This window comes from Eleutherodactylus coqui, chromosome 4 (assembly GCF_035609145.1).
Source record: "Eleutherodactylus coqui strain aEleCoq1 chromosome 4, aEleCoq1.hap1, whole genome shotgun sequence".
In the NCBI taxonomy this organism is placed as follows: Eukaryota; Metazoa; Chordata; class Amphibia; order Anura; family Eleutherodactylidae; genus Eleutherodactylus; species Eleutherodactylus coqui.
Window position 1 is genome coordinate 285,577,248 of NC_089840.1, and position 27,957 is coordinate 285,605,204.

A 27,957-nucleotide genomic window follows, 5' to 3' on the forward strand; every position below is an offset into this window, starting at 1 on the left:
CAAGATTGGCGCATCTCCGGGAGCCTGAGGCTAACTTCACGTGGGCGAGCGCGATGCGGGCCGTGAATACAAGGCGTGTTCATGGAAAACGGCCTCACGTATCTGCGGGGATAAAGGGATCGTCCGTGGGGATTGTCAGCTGCGGGGGAAGATCGCGGAGCTTATCCCATTGTATTCAATGCTGGACCTCACATTGCGGCCACCTAGTACAGAGGGCGCTGCTGCCACCACCTAGTACAGAGGGCGCTGCTGCCACCACCTTGTACAGAGGGCGCTGCTGCCACCACCTAGTACAGAGGGCGCTGCTGCCACCACCTAGTACAGAGGGCGCTGCTGCCGCCACCTTGTACAGAGGGCGCTGCTGCCACCACCTAGTACAGAGGGCGCTGCTGCCACCACCTAGTACAGAGGGCGCTGCTGCCACCACCTAGTACAGAGGGCGCTGCTGCCACCACCTAGTACAGAGGGCGCTGCTGCCACCACCTAGTACAGAGGGCGCTGCTGCCACCACCTAGTACAGAGGGCGCTGCTGCCACCACCTAGTACAGAGGGCGCTGCTGCCACCACCAAGTACAGAGGGCGCTGCTGCCACCACCTAGTACAGAGGGCGCTGCTGCCACCACCTAGTACAGAGGGCGCTGCTGCCACCACCTAGTACAGAGGGCGCTGCTGCCACCACCTTGTACAGAGGGCGCTGCTGCCACCACCTTGTACAGAGGGCGCTGCTGCCACCACCTTGTACAGAGGGCGCTGCTGCCGCCACCTTGTACAGAGGGCGCTGCTGCCGCCACCTAGTACAGAGGGCGCTGCTGCCGCCACCTAGTACAGAGGGCGCTGCTGCCGCCACCTTGTACAGAGGGCGCTGCTGCCGCCACCTAGTACAGAGGGCGCTGCTGCCACCACCTAGTACAGAGGGCGCTGCTGCCACCACCTAGTACAGAGGGCGCTGCTGCCACCACCTAGTACAGAGGGCGCTGCTGCCACCACCTAGTACAGAGGGCGCTGCTGCCACCACCTAGTACAGAGGGCGCTGCTGCCACCACCTAGTACAGAGGGCGCTGCTGCCACCACCTAGTACAGAGGGCGCTGCTGCCACCACCTTGTACAGAGGGCGCTGCTGCCACCACCTAGTACAGAGGGCGCTGCTGCCGCCACCTTGTACAGAGGGCGCTGCTGCCGCCACCTAGTACAGAGGGCGCTGCTGCCACCACCTAGTACAGAGGGCGCTGCTGCCACCACCTAGTACAGAGGGCGCTGCTGCCACCACCTAGTACAGAGGGCGCTGCTGCCACCACCTAGTACAGAGGGCGCTGCTGCCACCACCTAGTACAGAGGGCGCTGCTGCCACCACCTAGTACAGAGGGCGCTGCTGCCACCACCTAGTACAGAGGGCGCTGCTGCCACCGGTTCCGTTGGGGACAATGGGCGCTGCGGTGTGGGAACACGCAGGGAGGCGGAATGTGCCGTGATTTGTTTCCTGCGTCGCATCACATCCCATCCTGGTGCGGGAAAACATCGCTTATGTGTAGGACCCCGATGAGAAAGAAGGGGGTTCATATTTATGGATCTCGCAGCCCACAAATCTCAAGCCATTTTGACGATAAATCTACTTATTAACCCCTCACATATGCTCAGCCCTGCCCCTTCTTCTCACACGTACTCGGCTCCGTCCCTCCCCCCCAGTGCTGGTGACCCCACATACCTCCACCTGCAGCCGGACAGGAGCCGTGGGGTTGTTCTGTGCTTACAGGACCTGTGATGATGTCACCGTCATGTGATCAGTGTGTGGGAGGAGACAAGGGGTCACATGACCAGGTCTCTCCGCTCAGTGGATGCAGGACTCTGCTGTGTGAGGATGGATTCAGAGAGTGGATGGAGCAGAGCCGAGCCTATGCCCGTGCCCGTGAGACTGAAGAGCAGAGCCGTGCATGTGCGAGATGGAGGAACAGAGCCATGTGTGTGGTGTTCATGTAGGGGGCCGTATATGTAAGGTGACCAGATTTTTTTAGGGTCAAAGCCGGACAGAGGGGTGTGGTCGGGGGCGGAGCTTATCACAATGTATGATTTTACCTTCGTAATTATAAAATGTACAGGGTGACTTAAAATAAGCCATGGAGTAAATCCTGCAGCGCCCCCTCCCCTCCCCCAAGGGCTTCCCGCTGTCAATGTAGTGGCCCAGAACGTCCTACCGGATGACACATTTACTAATCTTTAAATCCCCCGTTTATGTACTCGTTAGTACACATTTCTGGGGTTGGCTGTCAGACAAACCCTGTTTTTCCCCTTTCCTCACAGACGACGTCCTAATCTGCTCGGCAACATCTGTCTCCTGATTGGTTACTGTCACATTATTCGCTGATTGGTAGAGGGGATCCAAACCTGGGAAAACAGAGCAGTGCAGATTGGGATATGGGGAGGAGTTACAGTGTACAGTCAGACAGTTTGAGCGGGAAGTCAGTTCCAGTCAGAGAATCAGTGAGAGAAAATCCATGAGTCGTTCAGCCAGTCACAGTCAGTCAGGGCTGGAGCGTGAAGAGACAGACAGGGAAATAGAGGAAGTCTTGAACTCCTTCCCGCAGGGTAAAAGCCCGGGGCCTGATGGCCTTTCATTAACTTACTATAAAGCCTTCAAGACACACTTGGTCCCCCGACTAACCGAAGCATTCAATGCTCTATTAAACGGAGCCGACCTCCCCAAACAAGCCCAAGAAGCACACATCACCCTCATCCAGAAAGAGAATAAAGATCCAGATCAGTGCAGCAGTTATAGACCCATATCGCTTGTCAATCCGGATGTAAAAATGTGGGCCAAACTCCTAGCCAGGAGAATGGGAGAGTTCATCCCTGCCCTGATAGATCCTGAGCAGGCGGGCTTCGTCAAAGGCAGGGAGGGTAGGGAAAACTGCCTCAGATTACCGTACTTCATGCTGCCAAATACGCCCAAATCTGCAAAATCACGGTGGCCTTCATAAGCCGAGAATGCGTTCGATAGGGTGGACTGGATCTTCATGGAAAGAGTACTACTCTGCTTTAATTTCCCTTCTGCCCTCATTTTAGCCATATTTTCTCTCTACTCGAAACACTACGCTAGACTAAAAATAAACGACTCATTCTCCCCTCTGTTCAACATCCGAAATGGGACATGCCAGGGCTGCCCTCTCTCCCCCACGCTTATCATCCTCACAATGGAACCTCTCCTTCAATGGGTAAGACAAGACCCGGTTATCAGGGGTTTAAGCATCAACTCATGCACATTGTTGGCGGCCGCGTTTGCGGACGACATAATGTTAGTTATCACCGAACCAGAGAGGAGCCTGCCCAGACTTGCCTCACTTCTCCAGGACTTTGGTATTCTCTCGAATTTTAAGCTAAATTTCTCCAAGTCCACGATTCTAAACATCTCGATTCCGGAGGTAGGTTGTACTCCGATGAGATCCAGTTCACTCTTCGCCTGGTCTGAGACGGCAGTAGACTATCTTGGGATAAAGCTTACTAAGAGGACTGAAGACCTATATCTTCACAACTTCCAACCCCTAACCTCCCTAATAAAAACTCTCCTGCGATCATACGATCTCCCATCCCTCTCCTGGTTTGGGAGGAAAAACATTTTAAAATCATACGTACTACTAGAGATGAGCGAGTAGTGCCGTAGCCGAGTACCTGCCCGCTCGTCTCTAAAGATTCGGGGGCCGGCAGCGGACGGGGAGCGCCAGGGGAGAGCGGGGAGGAACAAAGGGGAAATCTCTCTCTCCCCCCGCTACCCCCCACAACGCACCTGTCATCCAATGCCGGCCCCCGAATCTTTAGAGACGAGCGGGGAGATACTCGGCTAAGGCACTACTCGCTCGAGTAATGTGCCTTAGCGAGTATACTCGCTCATCTCTACGTACTACCCATTGCCCTGTACAAACTACGCATGATACCAATCCACCTCCCACGGTCTTTCTTTAAATCGTTACGAGTGATCTTCACTGCTTTTGTGTGGAGAAAGAAGAGGCCCAGACTCGCATACAGCTTAATGACTAGAAGGAAGTCGGAGGGGGGAATGGATCTACCAAGCGTCCAGGACTATTATAAAGCCATCCAACTCAGTTATTGGATGGACTTGACACACCCATCCAGAGACCCGTTGTTGCAGGAACTTGCAGTGGCCTCACACGGTGACTCCCTCCTGGAGGACCTATGGTTCCCAGTGAAGAATCTCTATAGAGCGAAAGGATTCAACCCCTTACTAAGGGGACCCTGGGAGACCTGGGAAAGACTCAAAGAATCGTTGGCTCCGATCCCTTCTCCATTGACACCAATCCGGAGTCTCTGTAGGCTGCTGGGGATCCATCCCGATCCTGGCTCCTACAGTGTTTGGAAGCAATTCCGAGGTGGTCGGGTGGGAGACCTTCAGACCCAAGCCCATAAGACACCTAAGGACATTCTGATCACACTGGCTCCCAACAACACTCTATCTTTTCTACAAATAGCACACACTAAAAAGTCCTAAACAAATTCTATGTGAAGTTCATATCCACTAGGCCTAAGACAAACTTGGAAGTAGGCAACTCAAACTCTAGAAAAGTCTCTAACATTCGAAGGTGCTTTATAGCCCCCCCCCCCCCAAGCCCACTTTCCTAAGCTCCTGGGAAAAGGAATTAAAGATATCTCTGTCTACGGCAGATGCCAAGTTAATCCTAAAGATGGCATACGGTTTATCTCCCTGCGTCCTTATGCAAGAAAGTCACTATAAACTACTAGTCAGGTGGTACAAAACCCCTCAATGGCTCCACAACTACAAATTAGCCCCCCACAACAGATGCTGGAGATGCGATGCTGCAATAGGATCTTATCTCCATATCTTGTGGGAGTGCCCGGGCATCACCCCGTTTTGGAAAGAAGTGGAGGAAGAATTGAGGGCCCTCTTCCCAAACCTATCAATCTCAGCGGACATGATCTTTTTGTGGAAACCATCCGCAAACTTTCATCCCTGCAGAAACAAACTAACAGCATTTCTGATAGATGCAGCCAAAGCATTGATTCCCTTGAAGTGGCTCCAACAATTCCCCCCCTCCCTGATCCAGTGGAAGGAAAAAGTTGACTTGATTTGCAACCTAGAGGAACTGACGAGTTGGTCAAGGGACTCTCATGAGGATTTCATCATAACCTGGAGCCCCTGGAGGGAAATGATACAAAAAAACTTAGTACCAAGTGCCCCCCTTCCACTGGCCCAGGTACAGGTGGCATGAATCCCCTCTGGGCGATCTTGTCGTTATTTGATACCCATAATATCCAGTTGTCGGATTGGACCTCGGATGTTGGAACACAGATGCAGAATTTTCCTTTATGAATGGAGCAGCTGTCTACAGGGTTAGAGAGAGAGTGACCCCCACGAAGCCACTATATCACTACCCTTCCCCCTCCCCGGACCCCTCTTCGTCTCCCTTACCTACTTTCCTTATCCCCATTCTCTCAACTCTTATCCCACGTTTATCCCCTATTTTTAGTTTATTTTACTTTACTTCACTTTACACCTCATATTCACCCTACCTTCCCCAGAGGGTTCCTCCCTCAGACTACTTGCATTGGTTATGTTTTTAGTAGCAAGGAGGCTGTCTCTCCCCTATTTCATGTCCTCAGATAAGTCTCCCTTACTTCCCCTTTTCTTCTACTTATTTCTTCTCTCTCTTTTTTTTTTGGAGTTTATGGAGTCTATAGAGATTTGACAGTCAGCACTTGGAGAGACGCGATTAGCCTCTTCAGTTATATGTTCAAGAATTGCTCATCTTTGTCATCTTATGTATCTTGGAAATTATTTTGGAAAACTTAATAAAACTTGATTTATAAAAAATAAAAACTGTTTTCTTTGTACAGCACACATATGAATGAAGACTTTCACCCCAAAATGGATACCCCTGTTTGTACCGTATTCAAAAACCTACCCATTGTGACCCCAATCTGCTTACAGGACACATGGCTAGGCCTATAATGGAAGGAACACCCATTGGATTTCAGGGTACAACTGAATTAATTCCAGGCGCCATTGCCCACTTGTAGAGCCATTGAGTGGCCAAAACGATAAAGAACCCCCGCAAATGACCCCGCTTTGAAAACTAGACCCCTTAACAAATTAATCTAGAGGTGTACTGTGAAGTTTGACCCCACAGTATTTGAATGAATCTAAGCAAAGCAGAAGGCAAAAATTACGATTTTCATTTCTTTGGCAATTGTGTCAATTTAAAAACTTTTTTTTTTGTACAATGTACATAGGAATAAAGACGTTCACCCCAAAATGGATCCCCCCATTTGTTCCGTGTTCAGAAACATACCCATTGTGGCCCTAATCTATTTACAGTACACATAGCTAGGCCTATAATGGAAGGAACACCCATTGGATTGCAGGGCACAGGTGAATAAATTCCAGGCCCCGTTGCTCAGTTGTGCGGGAAAAAAAAATTGACTCCTTAAAAATAATCCCCCCCCACACACAAACTCCGCACCCTTTTTGGTTTTCCCCAAATCTTAGATAAAAGTAATAATGTAAACTGTGTGGTTTTTTCAAAGACGGGTAATTTTGAGGGCCTGGTTGGGATGGGTACATGGGGCAATAAAATCTGATATCCCCCCTCCGCTTATCCTTTTTGGGGGGTATTTCTTGACCTCAGCAGCAGGGATGGGGTGTAAAAAGTGGCGTTCTGTGAGTCTCCGTAAGCAGGCTGAGGTGCAGCGGTCTCACACAGAAGACGTTCAACAAGCTGCTCCTGGAACTGCAGGAAGGCGAGCGTTCCTGGGGCTTCTTGTAAATTACGGATTACAAATAGCGATCTGAATAATGCCGGGTTCACATGGCCGTATGTGGAATCCGCTTGCGGAGGCCCGCAGTGGATCCCAGCTGTGAGCCTGGTCGTGGCACTGCATACGAACGCGTAATATACTGCGCATAACTGTGCACACCTGCTTGTTGAGCAGTTTTTTGCATCTTTAGCAGACATTATTTTCTCCTCAGTAATCCTTTGTTCACATATCTTGTTTCTTTTCCTAGTTAGACATCATCTGGTATTGGTAACCAAGCTTCACACTAATATCTTCTACTTTCTGCTGAAGACTCACTGTAAACTTCTCTAATTCATCATAGACATCAGAAAAAACAGCTGATTTATACCTTCTAATTCTCCTAGGATCTCACTCTCTTGCTTTTCAACATAGACCAGGCACGCAGGGTTCTCATCCATTTTCTTTTTCCATCTCTGACACCTGAGCCTGAAGTGTTGAAATCTGCTCCAACAGGTTTAAATAGTTTTTGCATCTTTCACTAACTGCTTGAGGAACACTTTTCACTTATCTTGCATTGTCTTCAGGTGTGCACTAAGGCTAAGCCTCTGACACATCTCTTTTTGCACCAGCTTCTGAGACTCTTCAATCTGAGCTTCCAGCTTCACCTACAGTCTGTTAATCTTCTCAGGCAGCTCTGAACTGTGTCTCTACTGCATTTCTCTTACATTCAGGCTCACACTTGTCTTCCAATAACCCCTTCACCTTATGGGTCAGCTCAGTACATTCACCATCCAAGCCTGCTTGGCCTTTTCCAAGGTTTCTTTCTCCTTTTCGGTTTGCTCCAACCATTTGGACAGTTCCCCTAACTAGAGCATGATTTTTTTTAAGCTCCTGGATTTGAGCTTCATATTCTTCAGCTTCCTCATCTATGCTCATCTGTAGCAGGGACACCAGCCTGTCATGCGGGGCTTCCTGGTTTTCCTTGGAACCCAGTGTGCCTTTCAAGAGCTCTGCTTGCTTCTCTGCCTGACTACAAGTAGCTTTCTCTATTTCCAGCTTTTCTTTGAGCTCAGTTGTCTGCAAATCCCATTCACAATTTCTCTGGGCTAACTGCATGTTCAGCGTTGCAAATTGATTAGGCAAATCTGTATTTTAATTTAGTGCTTCAGTAGGATTTCTTTCCAACTTGTAAAATGTGATTGTTCCCAGCAAGAGAAACCACGTAATTTTGTAAATATGAAAAGAAGAAATAGGCTGCAGCACACAATGTATCACCTCACGTGGAAGGCTTCAATACGTCTGCACATTCTGTAACAGATCCTGAACCTGGATCCACAAACCGATCAGCCAAAACTAGAAAGTTGAGCAGCAGGCGGGTGCAAGTAACATCACTTACTTTATTATATCCACATAGTGACGTTTCGGCTGTAATACACAGCCTTTATCAAGTCAATTGAAACACACCCACAGATACACAATATATAATGACATTGAACCAATGTAATCAAACACATTAAAAGGCACACCCGTATCTGCTGGCAATCCCGGCATGGAGTCGTGAGTAGCATGCTGGTAGTATTCACCCCATGTGATTAGCAATCAAAGCAGCCATTACGGCATCACATGCAAGCACTCGGGGGATTATATGTTGAAATAAATGGGATGCGTATTGTTTCTTTTTTGGTATGGTTAGATTATAATAATGTATCACGTTCCACCATCCGCGCCTTTACACACAGCTGGTGTACTAGATCTTCCAGATACCCTCTCTGTATAAATTTATTGCACATCTGTTTAAGACGTACGTCCACATGTTCCTTCCGTAGGAGCTGGCTCCATAGAAGTGCATTGAGCATATTATTGGGGTGGAAACTGCTGCAGAGAAGCAGATTGTTCCTGTCCTTTGGTTTTGTGTATTTATCAGTTGACACAGATCAATGAGTTGTTCTAAGAGCTTCTGCACTTACATCCGCCATTTTGCCGACAGGCACATGCGCAGAAGCTGGGGAAAAGTCAGCACATAATGATCTCGTTGGGGGACAAATCCAGGGACCTTAAGTATATAATTTCATCTCCCCTCATGAATGCGATCTGTGGGGGGATATGAAACTTTAACTTTAATAACTTAATACTTTATTTTTACTTAACACAAACGCAGTAATCAATTGGATAACAACGATCACTTGACAAAGGATACCGGTGACATCCTCCTGCTCTCGGCTACTCTTGCTAGCCGAAAACAGGGAGATTTTAAGTCTCCCGGGTTCTTCGGCCTTCTGAGCATGCACCCAACACTTTACTTTTGGTGCACAGAATGCAGTTGCAGGTCCCGGTAGGACCTAAATGCTGTGGGACATCACAGAGGATTTAGGTGAGCAGTTTCAGCTACCCTCGTGGATCTGATCCATGAGGATAAATGAAACTTTAACTTTATTTAACTTTTTATTTACTTTTATGCAATCGCTGTTATCCATTGGATAATGGCAATCGCGTGACTGGGGGTAGCATGCTGCGGCCCCCCCATGACTGCTCCAGGGTCTCAGCTACTTCCGGCAAACCTTAACAGGGAGCTGTCACCCACACAGACCGTGGGGCTTTATTCTACAGGCCAAGTGTATATTTATGGTCCTGTATAATAAAGTCCAGCTACCAAGGACGTAAAAACCTGTATGGGTGGTCACTAAGGGGGTTAAAGATTTTTTAATATATATTATATATAAAAAGTTAAACCTGTCTGCATCAACTCACACCTTATTAAAAACCTGGTGAAGAACATTACTTTATTGTTGTTAACATATAATTAAAGGGATTGCCTCGCTTCTAGGTGTTTTGCTGCAGGAAGCAGAAAGCTCCATACATTGTGCAATGGCCCAGACTGGTTTTCCGGGTCAGTAATGCTGCAGGTCTCAGCCTGCAGCATTATCTTCAACCACTGTGCAATGTACAGAGCTGTCTGCTTCCTGCAAAAAAAAGAAAAAAACAGCTACAAGTGGGACAATCGCTTTAAGATATACAGAGAATGCAAAACAGATATATGAGAAGATATCCCAGAGGTCATTACATATAAGCAATTGGTTATTACAAAGTTATTTTGATTACTGATTATACATGGAGATTTAAAAGTCAGGGCCACCCAGCATATCTTCTGAACAAAAAAGATACAAGTAGGAAACTTTGTAAAACAATTAGGTGGGTACATCAATCTTGTTGGCAGCTGTCTTAGATTAAGCCAAAAAGACTTCAATAGAAAAATGATCATGGGATGCATGACTTGGGGGCAGAAATTCATCAGAAATGAATAGGTGTGGTAATTTTTTTCAGTACCTGCAACCATTTTCAAGTTATGGATGATGTTATATTGAGTATTAATAAAGTTATCTAAAATTATGTAGTATGGAAGACACTAACTGCATGTCTTTTCAGGTACCAGAAGATGCTCTTAACAATCCAGAGCACAAATGAGGTCATCTTGATGGTCGCTAATAGAAGTTCACGTGAGATGCCCGAGGCTTTCAATCAAGATATCTCAAGAAGGCAGCCAGATTCAAAATATTAAGATGGTTTCTTTCCTGCATACGTTTTCTATAGTCAAAACGTTTTGACTTCCAAGGAAAAGATTTCCCATATTCCGGACACAAAAATGGTGGCTACCCCGTGTGAATTCTCTAATGTATAACAAGATTTAATGTATAGCTAAAATATTTTCCACATTCTAAACATGAACACGGGTTCTACAATCTGCGAGTTCTCTGATGTTTAACAAAGTCTAATTTATCTGTAAAATATTGTAGCAGTCTGAAGAAGAAAATGGCTTCTGCCCTGTTTGAATGTTCTGATGATTAACCATTCTCTGATGTTTAACCAGACCTGTTTTATTGGTAAAACACTTCCCACATTCTGAACAAGAAAATGGCTTCTCCCCTGTGTGAGTTCTCTGATGTTCAACAAGATATGGTTTCATGGTAAAACACTTCCCACATTCTGAACAAGAGAATGGCTTCTCCCCTGTGTGAGTTCTCTGATGTTCAACAAGAGATGGTTTCTTGGTAAAACACTTCCCACATTCTGAACAGGAAAATGGCCTCTCTCTTGTGTGAAATTTCTGATGTCTTACTAGTTTTGATTCATCAGTAAAACATTTTTCACATTCTGAACAAGAAAATAGCATCACCCCTGTGTGAATTCTCTGATGTTCAACAAGATATGATTTCTGGGTAAAACACTTCCCACATTCCGGACAGGAAAACGGCTTCTCCCCTGTGTGAGTTCTCTGATGTTTAACAAGATATGAGTTCTGGAAAAAACACTTTCCACATTCTGAACAGGAATATGGCTTCTCCCCTGAGTGAGTTCTCTGATGTCCAAGAAAATGTGATTTATTGGTAAAACACTTCCCACATTCTGAACAGGAAAACAGCTTCTCCCCTGTGTGAATTCTCTGATGTTCAACAAGATATGATTTCTGGGAAAAACACTTTCCACATTCTGAACAGGAAAATGGCTTCTCCCCTGTGTGAACTCTTAGATGGTTAACAAGCTTTGATTTATATCTAAAACACTTCCCACAATCTGAGCAGGAGTATGGCTTCTCTCCTGTGGCAACTGTTTCTTCTTCAACATCTCTTCTGTAAATTTTATGTTGTTTACTAGTCTGTGCTGAATTAGAAAATGGAACCTCTATAAAAGGATCAGATAACAGATGTTTGTTTTGAAGGGCTGAGGGTACATCTGGGATAATGGCAGGCTCTCCATATGTATCTCGTATGATATCATCATCTTCCATTGTAAAACCTGAAGATATCAGATGTCCCTCTGATCTCCTGGTGTCGTCATCTGCAAAGATTTAAATAGATTTTAATATTTTTGAATATAACAATTATAGTAATATTTTGTTACATTTATATATAAAATATCCATTAAAAAATTGTAAAGACGACTGGTTACACAAACCTTGTGCTCCTACGTGTGTTGTTCGGTAACCAGGAGAGATTATAAATAATCTTTTACTTAAGAATGAGGGGTTAGTGGACATCAGCGAACCTCCTCAAGAATCCAGGTTAGCCTCTAAATTATCAGACATTCCTCCAGGTTTCTCTTGGAGAGTCGGGATCTTTCGGTGTTTCTTTTCCATTAGCGTAGGACAATAGATACAATACAGGAAATGCAACGCCTGTCGGAAGGCTTAATGACTAACCTGCCCCCTTTCTCAAGCATATGACACAGAGACATGTTAACAGTATGAGGTACTTCTTATAACTAGGTGAATGGAAGTGCGTACATGCATGAATCCAAAAGAAAATGGCCACTGAGCTATATCCGTTTGTCCGCTGGCCTGGAAGCAGCGGAGAGTTTTTATATGCAATTCTGTGGAAATGCTCTGCTCACACACGTTATTCACACAGATTTAGTATACGTATTAATGAACCAGCAGCACATTCCTGAAAAGGATTTTATATGTATTATTACCCCAGAAACCCCATTCTTTTATTTTTTACCAAAATACCCTCAAAACCCCAGAACACCCTAACACAGCGGGGAGCTGATTTATTACCAGTAATCTTTTGTAATCTGTAGACTGCCAATTACAACATTTTGTTACATACCTTCTCGGTTACCCTGGGGGATACAGGACACAAAGCTTGATAAAAGATATGCCATGGAAAGATATCTACCTCTGGGCCTCCCTAGATGTGAAATTTGCATAGACTGACATTCCCCATGAAAAGGGGATTTTGGCCATTCAGTATTTCTTAAAGAGGTTCCGTCACTAGAAAAAACCAAATCAATATTTACCTATTCCTCCCCAGGCAGCCTTCTTAGTGCACCTTCTCCCCATCGATCTTCGCCTTTCTCCTGGCTCCTGCAGCCCCCCAACCCCACCCCACCTCGCGGCATTGCCGGCATTCTTCTTCCTACAGAACAATGTACGATGCATCACTAGTGATATAGCGTTCATAGCCTAGCAGGGAGTGCAATCCCTTGCCAAGACTGTACATGCAGACACTTGTGGCGAGACAGCGCTCATGTGCAGTTTTGGCAATAAATCGTCATTCCTACCTACTCCTAACTACCGTACATACAGGAACCTTCAGGCCGTTCACACAAACTTTGCTGAGTCTTTACAGTCCACTCTGTACCCTATCTCTCTCCGCTCTGCCCCAACCTAGCTGCCACACACTACAATACCACTTTCAAACATGCCCTGGATGAAGCGGCGCCCCCCCCCCCCTCCTGTGACCCAGTCCATGCGATGCAGACCTCGGCAGCCCTGGCTCACATTTCAAACGTGTTTTATCTGGCGGTGCTTTAGATGTACTGAACGGCTATGGAGACAGTCATAAACGTCTGCAGACTTTCTCCATTACAAATTCATGCTTAGAACCTACAACCTAGCTCTCCGCAATACCAAACAAGTCTACTTCACCTATCTTCTCTCCTCATTATCTCACAACTTTAAACAGCTCTTTGATACTTTTCACTCCCTTCTCAGCCCTAAATGGTAGCCCCACATGACAGATTTCAGTGCTGAAGAGCTGGTTTCCTGCTTCAAAAAGAAAATCGATGACATCTGGCAGGAAATAACCTCCCAATCTCAGACTAGCCCCGAACCTAGTCTCATCAGTAACAGCTCCTGCTCACTCTCTGTTCTCAGACCAATGACAAAGGAAGAAGTCTCCAGATTGCTTTCCTCTACTCTCCCCACCATCTGCGCTAGTGACCCTCTCCCCAGACACCTCCTCCGCTCCCTCTCCCCAGTGGTTATCTCCCATCTCACCACTTTATTCAACCTCTCTCTGACCTCTCGCATTTTTCCCTCCTCTTTCAAACATGCCATCATATATCCCCACTGTTAAAGAAACTGACTCTTGACTCGACTGATGCTACTAACTACCAACTCATCTCACATTTCCCTTTCATCTCCAAACAACTAGAATGCCTGGTGTACTCCCGTCTTATAAACTATGTATCAGAAAACTCTCTTCTGGACCCCAGACAGTCTGGCTTCCGCCCCCTACACTTGACAGAAACCGCCCATACAAAAGGTGTCAAACGACATCTTGACAGCCAAAGCAAGGGGCAATTATTACTCAACCTCTCCGCAGCAATTGACACTTGACTACAAACTCCTCCTTAGTATGCTTTGTTCCATTGACGAAAGGATACTGCTCTCTCCTAGTTCTACTGACGCTCATTCAGTGGCTCCTTTGCTGCTCTACCTCCCCCACTTCCCCTTGCTGTTGGGGTACCCCAGGGCTCAGACCTTGGGCCCCTCCTTTTCTCCATCTACACAGCCCCTATTGGACAAACCATCAGGAGATTTGGCTTCCAATACCATCTCTACGCTGACAACACCCAGTTACACACCTTTTCCCATGACATCTCTGCACCATTCCTCCAAAACATTACTAATTGTTTGTCCACTTTCTCTAACACTATGTCCTCTCTCTACCTGACCTACTGGTTTTTCTGTCCTCTACTAACCGAACTCATCCTGACATCTACATCTCAGTGTGAGGCACCCGCATAACTCCCAGACAGAACGCCCGCTGTCTTGGGGTTATATTCAATTCTGATCTCTCCTTTACCCCTTATATCCAATCTCTGGCCCGAACATGTCAGCTGCACCTCAAGATAACAAGAATCCGCCCTTTTCTCACTGTGGACACGCTAAAAACGCTCACTGTTGCCCTCATCCACTCTCGGTTCGATATTGCAACTCGCTGCTGATTGGCCTCCCCTGCGCCAGACTCTCCTCTGTTGAATAAATCCTGAATGCGGCAGCCAGGCTGATTTTCCTGTCCAGCCTCTACTCGGCTGCCTCTGCCCTGTGCCAGTCAGTGCATTGGCTGCCCGTTAAACATGGAATTCAATTTAAATTCACTACGTTCATACGAGCATAAAGCTCTCCTTAGAAACGCGCCGGTCTACATTGCCTCCCTCATCTCAATCCACCACCCAGCCCTGGCCCTCCGCTTCACAAACAAAATCAGACTGAGTGCCCCTTTAATTTGAACCTCTCATTCCTGCCTGCAAAACTTCTCCAGAGCAGCACCAGTCCTCTAGAACGCACTACCCAAAATATCCGGGCAATCCATTAATCAGAAAACTTCAAGCGTGCCCTAAAAGCGCACCTCTTTAGAGAGGCATACCATGTCTCCTAAACCAAACCCCTCTGTATTTTGCCTGTTACCATGCTCCCTGTCCTATTGACTGAAATCCCTGCTAGCCGCCATCAACCGACCCCTGCAGTCACACCGATTCAGCCACCAAACAGCCTAATGTTTGATCATTGTTTATGTGTATATCATCCCACACTCTCTGTCTCGCCATAGTGTGTACATCTGCAACCTCTTTACCTTCTGTATCACCCCATTATCTGTAGTATGTAAGCTAGTTGGAGCAGGACCCTCACCCCTACTGTTTCCATCAACTGATTACTACATGTAAGCGTGCACTTTTGTACTTTTCTCTTTCTGTATCCCCATTTTTGTAAGCGCTGCGGAATATGTTGGTGCTATATAAAGATTATTATTATTTCTTGCGAGGCAGGGAACGTTAAAGGGGTTGTCCCGCGAAACAAAGTTGGGGTATACACTTCTGTATGGCCATATTAATGCACTTTGTAATGTACATTGTGCATTAATTATGAGCCATACAGAAGTTATTCACTTACCTGCTCCGTTGCTAGCGTCCCCGTCTCCATGGTGCCGTCTAATTTTCAGCGTCTAATCGCCCGATTAGACGCGCTTGCGCAGTCCGGTCTTCTCCGTGTTGAATGGGGCTGCTTGTGCTGGAGAGCTGCTCCTCGTAGCTCCGCCCCGTCACGTGTGCCGATTCCAGCCAATCAGGAGGCTGGAATCGGCAATGGACCGCACAGAAGACCTGAGGTCCACCGAGGGTGAAGATCCCGGCGGCCATCTTCGCAAGGTAAGTAAGAAGTCACCGGAGCGCGGGGATTCGGGTAAGTACTATCCCTTTTTTATTTTTCAACACATGCATCGGGTTTGTCTCACGCCGAACGGGGGGGCTATTGAAAAAAAAAAAAAAACGTTTCGGCGCGGGACAACCCCTTTAAGTCACTAGTGACGTAGCGTACATTGCAAAGCAGGAAGAAGAATGTCAGAAATGGACAAGAGGAGGAGGATCCGGACAGCTTGCAATGAGGTGACCCAGGGACTGGAGAAGACCAGCAAGGAGAAGATGCTATAAGAAGACTGCCTGGGGAGGAATAGGTAAGTATTGATTTTTTTTCAATGATAAAACCCTTTTAATCCAAGATCCCCTAATGCCTATTTCCCAGAAAAAAAATTATTGCCATTCATTTTATTAGACCAATAATTATTTAACTTACACTAAGATTTTATCTGCAAATGAAAGGGATCACGATGGGGACCAAGTTTGCGCCCAGTTACGCAAATCTCTACATTGGCATGTTTGAGGAAGATACAATTAAGAACCCACATACAGTATTTTACAAATGTTTTATTGATGACATCGTAATTACTGTATATGGGATGGCCAGAAATGGACCTCCAGAAATTCATTTTGGATCTTAACACTAACACACAGAGTCTGGTGTTTTAGGCAATATTGATGCCAATCAGATGATATTTCTAGATTTAGAATTCACAGCGTGCAGAAAGTCTAAAAATATTCGAAGCCCTTCACAGACTAGACTCTTTAAAATGATTATTCTTTATTGAAAAGTATCTAAAAACATAAACAAGGGCTAGACCAAATGGGATAGGGGTAAATATGCCCCAAACCCCCATGAAAAACACACAAAAACAGACTCAGACACAAACAAGAACTAGGAGAGACACCGCTCTCCAGTAAAGTCCCATCAAGGGCTAAAGATGGTGATACAAGAAGAGGACCCAATGCACATCCGTATCCCTAGTGTAAGGGTCGGGTGTAATGGATAAGGAGCAAAGGGTCTCAATAGAAGTGCATTGGGGTTAATTATTGTTGACAAATGAGCATCACTACAGGCTCTATGCGTTTCAACGCCCGTGTGGCTGATCTTCAAGAGATATGGATGCGTGCATTAAGGCCGACTAAGATAATCAAAAAATGTGGTCTGAGTCGCCAAACCATAAAATGTTATGGGTGCGGAAATTTATGCAGCTCCCAGTGTCATACAAACATAAAAATTTGCAGGAGCATTCTTTAGGTCCTAAGTAGGACTAGTAAAGAGGTCACATCACAGTGGTATTTCAAATCTATATAATCAGAGGAACGCCCTTCACAGATATAGATTAAAACTAATAACTTTTATTGTCAACTGATTAAAACTAGGGCCACATACGACATAAAACAAACATGGACTAACAACATAGATAGTGCTCAATAAACCCAGTAACCGGGTGGTGTGAGGGTATCGATTCCCCCAGATAGCCAGTCAGATTAAACCCTGTTAGCAATATTAGGGGACTGGGTCACTCGTATAGAGCGGCACGTCACGCTCCGTAGAGTGATCAGGGTGTCAGACTTCCAATCTTTAAATTATGTAGCTACTCAGATATTTCTATTCATGTTTCAGAAATGGAAGCTCTCTGACTATTGGTGTCGCCGCTTCGATGCTTGTATACCGATTTTCACAGTAGGGATTTATGTGACTATTCAGATGTTTTTACACATTTCACCATTAAGGGTAATATAGTTGCTCAGATGTTTTTGCATGTTTCAACATTAGAAGTAGTGTAATTGCTCGACGCGTTTCTCCGTCCCTGTCTAGGGCGGTTCCTCAGGAGCGGGGCCGACGATCGCCCAGAGGTGTGCGTGATTATCCCTATTTGTCCAATCACTGTGGTTCAGACCCTTGTTGGTAGTCCTTTTAAAAGAGTTGAACTTTGTCGTTAATTCAGACAAAGTTCTCCTATACACCCCTCTTCCTGCCTTGACTCAGGACCTAGATGTAATAGGTCGCTAAGTTAGATGAATTGACACAGAGTCAAACTTCACCCTAAGTCTATTTATCGGAGACCAAGCACCGAGCCGCTCTGAGATACCAATTGGGGTATTTTAGTCTCAAAGCGGGTAGGTGGAGGTTGAATAGCCCCAATATCTTTCCACAAAGGGAAAGTCAGGAGGCAAAAATCTATCTCCGTTAGCGCATTCTATAAAATGCCCATATATGGCGAGGAATCATTTCAGGGGGACCATAAGGTCCGAGCGCAATAGCTCTGAAATAATCTCCTATTTTTAAATAAAGACAAGAAGAGCCTATAAAGGATAATGAGGCTCTTGATCCATAAATTCCCTATTGGGAATGGATTCCTCGCCATATATGGGCATTTTCTGTGGCCCGCTGGCTGTGCAGTAAGTTCCCTCACTTCTCCTTACTGCTGTCAGTAGATGATCTGCTATCGGCTTGTTCTGTCTAGTGCAGACAGTAATAGAGGAGTGCCGATAGCAGACTGACAACGGCCGCGGAGGAGGGAAGAACACTGCAGAGAATCTCTGCAGCAAGAAGAGCGATGAGGAGGAGTAGCTGCAGGGTGGGATGTGTGTGTGTGTATATATATATGTGTGTGTGTGTGTGTGTGTGTGTACGTGTATGCGCAGAACGGTGTGCGGGTGTATGCGCAGAACGGTGTGCGGGTGTATGCGCAGAATGACGTGCGTCTGTATGCGCAAAATGGCGTGCGTCTAAGCGCAAAATGGCGTGCGTCTGTAAGCGCAGAATGGCGTGCGTCTAAGCGCAGAATGGCGTGCGTCTAAGCGCAGAATGGCGTGCGCGTCTGTATGCGCAGAATGGCGTGCGCGTCTGTATGCGCAGAATGGCGTGCGCGTCTGTATGCGCAGAATGGCGTGCATCACTGGCCACTATGGAGGACCTTATTACCAATCGGGCCACTGTGGGGTTTACTTTTACTGTCTTACAATTAGAATCGGCCCTTTGAAGGCAACCTTAAGGCTGATGTGGCCCTCGGAGAAAATGAGTTTAACACCCCTGCTCTAAAGTAACCTTGACTTCATAAAAGTATCCATGCGAACAACATGTAAACACCTGTATCAAATTAACTTGTGCGAAGCCAGGTATATCAGCTAGTCAGATACATGCCTTCTTATTTGTAAACTGCAGACATCCAACACATTGCACTTGGCAGGACAGACATCTGATGAGATAAACCACAAACGTAATATTACAGTTTATATATTGAGCTATGCCGAAAGTTTTTTTCGTGACACATGGCACCAAGTTTTTTGTAGTGTGAACAAGGGAGCAACAAAAACCATCTGTTATGGCCACATTTCACACAAGCTGAATAGCGAAGCCAGGAAGACGGTTCAATTCTATCATCATATTGGAATGTAATAGATATCGCAAGGTGCTTTTTTAGCTACAAATTTACAACCTAAATCAAAGGATTCTGGCCAAATCCCCATCAGTGCGCAATAAAGGAAGATATTTCTGCATAATCTGACACCTGTATCAAATTAACTCGGGCAAAACCAGGTCTATCAGCTAGTAAACCATATAGGTAATTTCAGAAAAGCAGGAGAAATTGTATCACTATGCTGTTGATGCCCAGAGGCAGCTGACAACATGGAGCTGTCATCCCAGGCTGCGGAAGCCCCCTTAGGCAATGCAATCGGCGCTATCCAATGGATAGTGCCAATCGCATGAAAGTGCAAAAAAGTTCCAAAAAGTAAAAAATTCAGCTGCCCTCATGGATCGGATCCATGGGGCAGCTGAGATTACTCACCCTGGTCTTTTGTGCTGTCCACCCTGATCTGGTCCTCCAGGACCTGACGTCGCCCTTATGTGCATGCGTACCAGACAGCATTACGTCAGCTGTATGCACAGAAGGCTCATTGCGTGGCAAATTTGAAATCTCCTGGTTCCCAGCTCCTGAAGGTAGCCGGGAAGCAGGAGATATCACCAGGAACAGCGGTGACCGGTCCCCGGGCCCAGGAAGGCCATTTTCCAATGGAGAACGGCGATCAGGGAAAAGTGAAATAAAAGTAAAAAATTCGCCTCCCCTCGTGGATCAGGATCTCCTATGATGTCCAGCGGAGATCGGTCTTCTGTGCATCCAGTGGATAACGGTGATCAAGGAATGTTAAAAAGTGTAAAAAAAAAAAAAAAAAAAGTTTAATGGATGGGTAAAAAGAATTACCTGAAGGCTTATGTAATGCCTAAAATATTATATGTATTGCAGACAATACCCATGAACATCCCACAGGCCTTCTTTACTAAAATCAAACAATGTTTTACATGTTTTCTATGGGAGAGAAGTAAACCAAGACTGCCCCACAGATTACTGATTCAAAAACCCATACACGGTGGTATAGGCTTTCCAGACCTCTCACTTTATTATAGGGCGATACATCTGAACAGATGGCTACAGCTGGCTAGATTAAAAGATAACCCCTTACATATTGCACTAGAAAGAGACCTACTGGGACCTCGACTTCTGGGGAGCCTCTGGTGCCCGACAAGCAAATCTCTCCAACAACAGAATATAAGCCCACTGACCAGAGGCACGTTAAAAGTTTTTAGCGAATACTAAACATCCCTGACGCCCAGCAGAAGTATTTCAACTCTGGTGCCAATGAGTTTTCTCCCATTCTACTTAAACTCCAGCAGTCATATCTGGCTGATTGGAAATACTGGCTAGTTATTACCACAGCTGAACACTTTGATGTTAAGCCCAGGTAACCAGCAGAGGTAGCCAAACAAGCAAATTGCTTGCAGGCACTCTCCCTCAGGAGAATAGAAAATTCCTTCCAGGCCAGATTTGGCCCATTTCACGAGCTATCTTGGCCTGAAACTTTCCTGCTGCTCCCCTCTCTACCTCTGGGTTTGACCTTGAAGATATATGCTGGTCTGCGGCTTCACACTTGCCCAAGTACACCAAGTTTTGTTCTGGCGTGGGAAAGAGAACTGGAGACTATATATCCCTGATCCTATCACATTCACATGGCTTTTCAAGATGTGCCAGAATACAAGAAAACTCGTACAAAGCATTAATAAGAAGGTACCGCACTCCAGATTTCCTACACCGAATAAAATTGACCCCTTCAGTCCACACAGGAACGCTTTCACATATATGGGTAGAGTGTCCTAAGATTGAGAACTTCTGGAAGAGTATTACAGATCTTATAAAATCTATCACGGGCAAATCTGTTCCCCTTACAAAGGAGCTTATCCTTATCTGGGCACCTTCGGGCTTCTTTTACCCCAAACATCATGATCTTATTACTCAGATGATAGTGGAAGCAAGACTAATTATCCTAGCACCGGAGGGATCAGGAACCTCCCACTGTAGGGGAATGGATGGAGAGGCTTAACAAAATCTGCAGGATGGAGGAACTAGCTGCTTGGGAGAGCAGACAACACGCCCAACACCTGCAGGTCTGGTCACCCTGGCTGTCTTACCGGAAGAATAGATTCCTCCCGACTGGCTCTCAGAGGAACACACCTTAGTCTGAAAGAAATAGCAGCTGTTTTGCGGAGATAGCCCCATTCTGCAGATTGAACGGCCTACCTGAGGCTCAAGGGCAAAGTATCTGGGATCCAATACTAAGCTTGACACCTATTCAGGGGGGACACTTGGCTCGCTGTGGTATCCCACTGACTCAGACCAGAGAACTTTGTCCTTTTAAACTCTGGGTGTGAGGTTTAACTAATTATTAAAAGATACAATTGTAACATAACTAATAATAATTAGTAAGTTCTAAAGAAGGTGTTTTTAAGCTGACAAAAGCCCTTATTTCTTATTGCTCTAATATAATTGACACTATTTTATGCCATAATTGTTACAGAGGAAATAATGTAACCATTTTCTTCCACTCCCCCCCCCCCCCCAGTTACAAATTGGGATTTGTTAAAAAAAATATGACATACGAGGGGCTGCTGATAAGTCTTTGGCTTTACCCAGAAAGAAACGAGATAGTAAGATGCAACTTTACATTTATTCCACATGCTCTCCACTGATGTCAGCACACTTCTTACATCGGTATTCCAAGTTCTGTAAGCCTTGCAAAAAGAAGGATTTCGGTTGTGCCTCAAACCAGTCATCCGTAGCAGCAATGGCATCAGAAATGGTGTGAAATTTGGTACCTTTGAGGGGTTTCTTTAGGTTTGGAAACAGATGATAGATGGAGGGAGCTAGATCTGGTGAATAAGGGTGGTCAACCAGCTGGAAGCCTAGCTTTACCAGTTTTGCCGTGGTCGATTGGGCAGTGTGAGCGGAAGCGTTGTCTTGCAGGAACAAGATTCCTTTGGACAGCTTGCCACACCTTTTGGCCTTCAGAGCTGCCTTCAATTAGTCCAAACTTTCAATGTAATACCTTGCATTGATGGTGGAACCATTTTGAAGGTAGTCCACTAGCAGCACACCCTCCTTATCCCACAACACAGACGCCATCACCTGAGTGGCTGATTTTTACACCCTGAACTTCTTAGGGCGAGGAGAACTAATGTGCCTCCACTCTTTTGACTGCTCCTTGGTTTCAGGGTCATACAAATAAATCCAGGTCTCATCCATTGTGATCAGTCGATCCAGGAAGTTCTTATCAGTCCAGAAATGCTGACAAATGAACCAGGAAGTTCTCACTTGCATGCTTTTCTGATCTGTTGTCAAACATTTGGGGACCCACTTTGCAGATCGCTTCTTCATGTTAAAATGTTCATGGATAATGACACAAACACGTTCACGAGAAACAGTTTGTAAAACTGTGCACTTAGGGGATTTTTAAATCTTCTGATTGGACACCTTGCCACACATTTTTTCTAGGATTGTATAATATGTTTGTACTATAAGTTTATGTTACTCATGTTTTAATTTTCTATTATTTTAACACACTTTGTATTATATTTTTCTCTAATTGATCTTCTTATCATTTTCTGCACCCTTGATTTTATAAAATCCTTTGCAATTTGGACGCTTCTGGGACAAAAGTAGCTTTTCCTTGACCTATTCTATGATATAATATCCCATAAGGATTAAACTTGTGGTGCTGGTTCATTAATAAGTACACTGAATCGGCCTGAATAACATGTGTGAACAGAGCATGCACACAGAATGGTGTCTAGAAATGACACAGATCTGCATCGAGTCAGGCATGCGCATGTATATAGTACGACGGCTTTTTTTTTCACCCATGTGTCCGTTTGGTGTAGGGATTTTGCTCACGTGTGCCCCCAATCATGGGCCCACGCACGTATGCGCTTCTGGGTGAATAAGTACCTCATACTGTTGTTATGTCTCTGTGTCATATGCTTGAGAAAGGTGGCAGATTAGTCAGTAAGTCCTCCGACACGCGTTGCATCTCCTGTATTGTATCTATTGTCCTACGCTAATGGAATAAACACCAGAAGGTACCGACTCTCCAAAAGAAACCTGGAGGAACGGGTGAGAATTTAGAGGCCAACCTGGATTCTTAAGAAGGTCTGCTGAGGTTCGTGACCCCCATAGGGCTATAGTGGTGGAGTGGACAAGCGCTACACTGTTAGGGCTCGGTCAGACTAGCGCTTTTTTGTGCACATGTACGTGCGCAAAAAAAGCGCATCTATTAGAACCATTGGTTTCCTATGATGTGTTCACATGTCTGTTTTTACAGGTGCAAAATACTTGCATCTGCAGAAGATAGGACATGTGTGCGCCAGTAAGGTTCGTGCTGCACGTAAAAAGTCCCCACGGGAAGTCCCCTCATCACTGAACACTGTGTTCAGAGATTATGGGACTGCAGTGGAAATGAAAGAGGATCGTAATGTTCTATCATTGCTTTCAATGGGGACAGCGCTACTGCCACCCCATTGAAAGCAAGGGTATGCAGGCAACCCCACAGTAATTTTCAGGGAAGAGCTTGAAATAGAAGTCCTTCCCTGAAAATAAGCCACAGCTGAATTAAAAAAAAAATAATTATACATTCCCTAGTGGCGCTGTTGGGACTCCTGCACTTCTTCTCTTTGGCTCCCCGCCAGTGTTCTTCAGCATTTTCTTCTGGCCGGGGATTTAAAAATCATCACCTCCAGAAAGCGCTGCCTCTGATTGGCTGAAAAGAGAATGTTTAGGATATGGCTGTAGTGTTTGAGAACGTGAGGTAGGAAGCCGAAGATCCTTTCATCTTTCATCAGTTATTTCATCTTCCTCTAGTTCTGCCATGCTGGATTCTAAGCATCTCTTTTCCTCCACAACCAGAGCATCTTTACTACAGCTACTTGCAATTTCTCCAGCGAGTTCATTTTTTACCTGTTGCGCTTGTCTACTGGCACCCTCTGCCACTGCAAGCTCTTGCTGCATATGGATCATTTCTACTTCCATCTGCTGGTTGGCCACCATCATGTCTGTCAATTTTCTGCAGCCTCCTTACGCTTCATCTAACCGAGACTCTGAAAACTGCTCATTTACTTCTTGCCAGGTTTCTTTTAACTGATACACCTAATCCTAGCATTGTTTTTTCATCTCTGACATCTGAGCCTGAAGTGTTCAAAAATTTGTTCTGCCAGGTTTCTCTTAGTGTCCGCATCTTCCTCTAAGGTCCCCTGTCCATGGCCGTGACGGAATATCACTAGCAATATTCTGCTGTGGGGGAGCAGGGAGGAGAGCTATCCGGTCTCCGCGCTGAGCCAATCTGACAGATTGGCTCACTGCTGAGAATTGCGGCATGCCGCAATTTGAATCCCGCAGAGAATCACTATGATTCTCCACTCATGGACGCCGGTGCTGCGCTTTCCATAGCAACGCTGATGCCTCTGATGCGTCTCTTCTTGCAGCAGCTTCTGGGACCCTTCCCTCTGAGTTTCCAGCTCCACCTGCAGACTGTTCACCCTCTCAGACAGCTCTGTCTGTACTCTGTCACTTTCAGTGATCTTTTCTTGTAGCTCTTGAAACTGTATCTCTACTGCATTCCTCTTACACTCAGTCTCCTGCTTGTCCTTTATAAGCACCTTCATCTTATGGGTCAGCTCTGTACACTCACTTTTCAAAGTTTCTTGCACCTGTATAGCTTGCTGTGTTTGGACAGTTCTCCCAAAACTAGAGCATGAGTCTAATTAAGGTCCTGGAACTGGGCTTCATATAGTTCGATTTCCACATCCCGGCTTGTCTGTAGCTGGCTCACCAGTTTCTCATGCAGAGCTTCCTTAAAGTCCAGTTTGTGTTTCAAGACCACTGCATGCTTTTCTGCCTGACTACAAGCAGCTTTTTCCATTTCCAGCTTTTCCTTGAGGTCTGTTACCTGCAACTTCCATTCACCATCTCTCTGGGTTAATTGCAAGTTCAGCTCTGCAACTTGATTATATGCATCTGTAGAATCTCTTTCTAACTGGCAACATGTCCTCTCTAAGGCCGGCGAGTGAGTGAAAATGTAATGACAATGAAACCAATGATTTTCAATGGTTTCATTCGTATTTGCAATGTCTTCACTCAACCCTTGCAGCGATAAGAAAAATCTGTGCTATCGAAAATTGTTTTATGGGGATCGTGGGGATGAAGGAATTCCCAGCTATAGCTATCACAGTTGTGGCAGAGGTCCGTGATGCAACCCCATTACTTTCAATGGGGCCGGCGCTGTTGCCGCCCCTATTTAATGCAGTGAGTTGCAGCCAACCACTGCAGCAATGATCTTCTTTGGCTTTCTTATATTTCAAGCTCTTCCCTGAAAATCATCCCTAGCTATAAAAAAATAAAACAAATAACTAACTCACCTAGACAAGCTGCCCGTCTCTTTTCTCCATCCCTAGTAGTTGTTTTCTGGAGGCCGGGGATTGAAAAATCCCCACCTCCAGAGAAAGCTGCCTCTGATTGGCAGAGCGCTTTGACCAATCAGAGACAGCGCCCAGCCATTATTGAATGTGCTTATAGTCCTGTTCATATCATGAAGATTTCACCTCCAGACGAACTCTGAGATATGCCTCATCTCTGGCTATATTTCTGAGGTCTTTTATTTCTTCATAGGCTTTTGAAAGATGTTCCTAATATATTCTCCTTTCTTCTAAGCTTTGTTCACACTGGACAGTTTGCTATTCCAGCAACAACCTTTGTTCAGTTTCAGCTTAAGCTAATTTCTTAAAGTGCTCAATCTCCTTTTTCAGCAGCCATTGCCTCTTGGCCTGTTCTTTAAGCAGACACAGATCTTGGCCCTTTCTTTTTCCAACTGCATCTCATATTTTATATTAGCAGCTTAACATGCTTACTCAAGAAGTTTTATGTAAGCTTGCATCTGTACAAATCCCTCCTGAATTCTAAGCATGCATTCCCTTTCTGTCTCACTTTGGACCTCAGGATCTGCACTGATGACCACATCTGAGAGAAACTGTTGAAACTAATCAAGGTAGCCCATGATAATGTCCAAAAAGCCAAAATGTACCAGAAGAAATAGTATGATCGACACGCTAAGAATAAATCCATAAAAGTAGGTGATAAAGTTCTCCTTTTACTACCTAGCAGTGAGAATAAATATTAGCAATATGGCCCGGACCTTATACAGTTGTTAGACTTTCCAGACTTCTAAAGATATGTCTGAAGAGATGTAGAATTTACTTAAAAATCATGCAGAATTCTCAGATGTTACCTTAAATTCAAAATTATCGGAGGCAAAACATTGTGACCTGAGGAACCTAATAGAGGCAAGTCCCCATGTCTTTGGCGGTAAGCCTGGTCATGTGTCATTATCATGAAATACATACTGGAGGCCATGCTCCAGATAGGCAAAAACCTTACTGAATACCAGAGAAATTAAGGGCAAGGCAGAGAAGGAGGGTCAGGAAATGCTTAAGTTGGGAGTTATTGAACCATCTAAAAGTCCTTGGTGTTCACCAGTGGTAATGGTTGGGAAAATGATGGAACAATAAGATTTTACATAGAGTATCATAAAAATAATGCAATATCCCGCTTTGACAGCTACCCAATGCCCCGCATTGATGACCTTATTGATAAGTTTGGAAATGCCACTTATATTTCTACACTAGATTTATGTAAAGGTTATTGGCAAATCCCCCTGGATGAGAAGTTAAAGGAAAAAACTGCATTTGTGATGCCTAGTGGCTTGTACCTGTTTGAAAAAATGCCAGTTGCACTGCAATACAGTCGGCTGACTATGTGCTGCTGACAAGGGAATAAAGACAATTTTAGAAGCCCGGCACCGCCATTATCAGTGGGCACAGATATGTTTGTAGCCATTCACTAACCCAGCTGACTGTTACTTGTACCAAGATGTGGGAAGTTCCTACTGAGCATGCCCAGTCCTTCTGGTTCCAGCAGCAGAGGAGAGGGACATGATAATAGTACTTGCACATGTGCGGAGGCAGCACTGGGGACGGGGGTCCAGGTCTGATAGAGTGATTGGATCTTGCAGAGACCCTGACATAGTGCATGGGGTATCAGCTGGGGGCAGATGGAAGGAGCAGCTGAATGCAGAATGAGGATGGCTTCTCCTTACACGGCGCCTGTGGCTCTACCAAAACATTAAGGGGAAATAACATAACAGCTTGTATAGCTTATTGCTGTATATTCCCCGATTATTACAGAACTCCTGACTGATTTGTACCCGTTGCAGCCTGCAGGCACATGGCGAAGGACCGTCCTGAACTCACTATCCACAGCATCAGGACAGGGATCTGCTCCTTTGTGCAAGGAGGAACAGGAGAAGTATCGCAGCACCATGCAGCCTGAAGAGCATTCGCCAGAGACACCAGAATTGGCAAGTCGGCCATTGGCACACCGTTCTCTTCACAGATAAGAGCAGCTTCACAATGAGCACATGTGACGGACATAAAAAAGTCTGCAGAGGATGAAGATCATCCAGATCTGATGTGTGATTGAGATGTTACCGCAATTTTTTTTAACAGACTAAAAAATATTTGCATAAAAATATTATATAACATTAACAGTTTATTATGTATTGTGGGTTAATAAGGGAATATAGAGCTGAAAACCCCGACAACACAGACTCTTCTCTACATGTAGTCTCACCTGGGGGGTCATCTGTAGGAATCCCCTCCTTACACGGCTGATCACCCCTCACATGTGTCTCTGTAGCATCAATAGGGATCGGATCTTCCTCCAGTTTCACCAGCTGTGAAATAAATATTGTAAAAGTCATCACACAGTTGGAGAAGTCGTGTGGAAGGTTTTATATGGCCAGAAAAGGTCATTAATTAGTATGAGGAGCCGGAATGACATGACAGCAGTAGTGATCTGGGCCAAATAGCTGCAGGTCTCCTGTATAACTCCAACCTGT

General features: G+C 45.4%; 1 protein-coding gene and 1 long non-coding RNA gene across 2 annotated transcripts in view; one reads left to right on the forward strand and one right to left on the reverse strand.

The window, feature by feature from the left end:
* Positions 1 to 1,841: 1,841 nt before the first annotated feature.
* On the forward strand, positions 1,842 to 11,708 carry LOC136624549 (uncharacterized). The gene is made up of 2 exons (XR_010792342.1): positions 1,842 to 1,991; positions 10,183 to 11,708. It is a non-coding gene; the product is annotated as an uncharacterized lncRNA (long non-coding RNA).
* The window catches only part of LOC136624384 (zinc finger protein OZF-like), a 126,839-nt gene continuing 109,379 nt past the window's right edge, over positions 10,498 to 27,957 (reverse strand). The window contains exons 5-6 of the mRNA XM_066598352.1: positions 27,690 to 27,792; positions 10,498 to 11,592 (exon numbers count right to left, since the gene is read on the reverse strand). Of these exons, the coding sequence (XP_066454449.1) occupies positions 10,526 to 11,592; positions 27,690 to 27,792 (1,170 nt within the window). The 3' untranslated portion in view covers positions 10,498 to 10,525. The remainder of the gene's footprint in view (positions 11,593 to 27,689; positions 27,793 to 27,957) is intronic.